At 40.3% G+C, this 2,491-nt stretch overlaps 1 protein-coding gene across 18 annotated transcripts in view; it reads left to right on the top strand.

The window, feature by feature from the left end:
* Positions 1–2,491, top strand: part of Adgrl3 (adhesion G protein-coupled receptor L3) — an 877,792-nt gene that overhangs the window by 596,717 nt on the left and 278,584 nt on the right. For all 18 annotated transcript variants that reach the window (XM_008833280.3, XM_008833274.3, XM_029563589.1 and 15 more), the window contains one exon: positions 554–634. In XM_008833280.3, coding sequence (XP_008831502.1) covers positions 554–634 — 81 coding nt within the window. The remainder of the gene's footprint in view (positions 1–553; positions 635–2,491) is intronic.

Genomic DNA, 2,491 nt, shown 5'->3' with positions numbered 1-2,491 from the left:
ATGTTTCAGCAGACTGTTTTACAGTCTAAGGTGGCTATTAATTCAGTGTGGAATAAAAAAACACAGCATCCTATGAAGGTTTTAGTTCCAGGACAGCTGGGGCTACAGGAAGACCCTGTCTCAAAAAGACCAAAAAAAAAATTTTTTTTTTTCTTTTATGTGTATGAGTATTTAGCTTGCATGTAAGTGCATTGGTGTCTTGCAGTGCCCACAGAGGCCAAAAGAGGGCATCGGATCCCATGGATCTGTAACTGCAGTGGTGTTACAGACAGTGGGTATTAGAAACTGAACTTGGTCCTCTGCAGGAGCAGTCAGTGCTCTCCATCTCCATCATAAAAATTTTTTAAAGTACAAGGCATAAGTATGCTGTCTATTATATAATATTTACTTCTATTTGTGGAGGGGAAGAGGACATGCAGACCACATGTTTGGAGGTCAGAGGACAACCAGGGATAGAACTTGGGTGATCAGGCTAGGTAGCAGGTCCATTTACCCACAGAGACATCTTGTTGTCCCTTTGATGGCTTCTCAACATTTCTTTTTGTGTCCACAGGACTGGTGCATCATGGACAGGTATCGTACATCTCTCCTCCGATTCACCTTGACTCTGAGCTAGAAAGACCCCCTGTTAGAGGTGAGTTTTTCTCTATTTAAAGAAAATGAAACTGTGTTCTTTGATGAGTAAGGGTAATTGATGAAAGTGAATATGATTGGAAGTATGTATTTTGTAATGAGTATTTGTTTCGAAGGAGAATAAATGTAGGGTTCTGTGAGTAATCTGGTAAGAAAACAAACCTTATTAACAAAAATATGAAATACCATTCTGTGAAATGCCTGAAGTTATTGTTCTATTTCAGTGGTGGACTATTTGAATGTCAGATTAGATAGATCAGTAGGTGGCTATTGTTTTTTGGTTTTGTTTTGTTTTATTTTGCTTTTTAACTTGGATCTATTTTTCTGTTGTCCTATTTTTTCAAGATAATTTTTTGTAATGTCTTAAAGTCAATGTGACAGAATATTTCTTTGAAAATTGGTAATTTTTTGAGTCTTTTTTTTGAAGAATTTTTTAATTTTTTAAAAAAAATTTTTATACCCACTTCCCAGAGAGCACCCTCCCATAGCCTCCCTCCCCCAACTAGAGCCCTTTACTCTGATATCCCTGCTACTGTCTGCTGTGTTGTTGGCACCCCCAGCCATTCTCCACTACTTGCCCTTCAGGTGAATCTAGTCAGCCTATCTAGAGGTCTTTGTTTTAGGAGGGTTAGCTGTTCCTCATCTAGTGGTAATCAATTATCAATATTCCTTTGAATAAGACTGGGGTCTGCTGTTCATTTTCCCAGTTCTATGCTGGGTTACTATCTGGGAATCCCTTTGGCCACCCTGGCCAACAACTCAAAAGAAGGTATCACCTGTCTGGCATTGTTGCTTCTTATGTAGCCTTTGGCTATACATATGGACTCTTATGAAACTATATTGGCACATTTAATCTTTGGTTATACTTTCCTTTTGGGTGTTTAAGGCCATACAGTTGGTCCAGATGAGCTGATTTATTTTTACTCTTAAGGTCGTTTAAGGATCTGTTCCTCAGGGGTCACATGGGCTTGGGAGGAGACCCTGGCTTCTTTCTTTTACCAGTTCTGCCTGGGTGAAGATAAGTCAAATGTCCTACTCGACCATGGTTGGCTTCGCTTGGAAGCATGAAGGTAGTGATTCCTCTGTGTTGACCCTCCTCTTTATAGATTGGACATTGGTTCAAGTCCGTCTGGTGGGGTCTCCTCAGCCTCCTTGATCAAGAGGACAGGTGACCCACCACCATTATAGGACATTTTGAGAGATGCTCATAGTCAGGAGGGCAAGGAGCAAAAACTGTCCTTTATGTCCCTCTGACCAAATTATTATAGGCCTCAAAGTATGTATGTTAAACATCCAAGAAGGTTAGTTCCACCAGTCTGGTACTTTTAATTACATTGTGTCATGTAGATAAATCTTGGGCAAAGACCAGTTGTTCTCAGATAAACCTTACCTTGATCTGCAATGTATAATTTGTCAGTAGGTTGTAGGAGTAATATGGTTTCCTCTGGTTTTCAAAACTAGCTGGGCATTGTTTATCTCAAACATTGTCTCACCCCTACATCATGGTTTTCCCAAGCAAGGTGCCCCCATTTCCCCCCTTTCTCCCTTACTAATACCCTTCTCCTATGGTCCTACCTCTCTTGAGCTCTTTCTTTCCCTTTATCCCCAAGACTCCCTGCCCAGGGGTGCCAATGCCCACAGTATGTTTGGCCCTCCCACGTCTCTCAGCAATCAAGAAAATGACTTACAGCCACTGGCCACATGACAGCCCAAAAGTGAAAATTCCTAAATTAACTTTCCCTCTTCGCCACATGTCAAGTTGACAATTGAAGCTATCTAGCACAACACCTGTTCTATTTATTATTTTTTTGCAAAATATATTTTCATTTCATTTTCACATTTATGTTAAATTCTTGGC

The sequence above is a fragment of the Nannospalax galili genome, unplaced genomic scaffold, assembly GCF_000622305.1.
Source record: "Nannospalax galili isolate Female #2095 unplaced genomic scaffold, S.galili_v1.0 scaffold433, whole genome shotgun sequence".
In the NCBI taxonomy this organism is placed as follows: domain Eukaryota; kingdom Metazoa; phylum Chordata; class Mammalia; order Rodentia; family Spalacidae; genus Nannospalax; species Nannospalax galili.
Note: the sequence above shows the minus strand (reverse complement) of the source record. Positions and strands in the feature narration are given on the sequence as shown.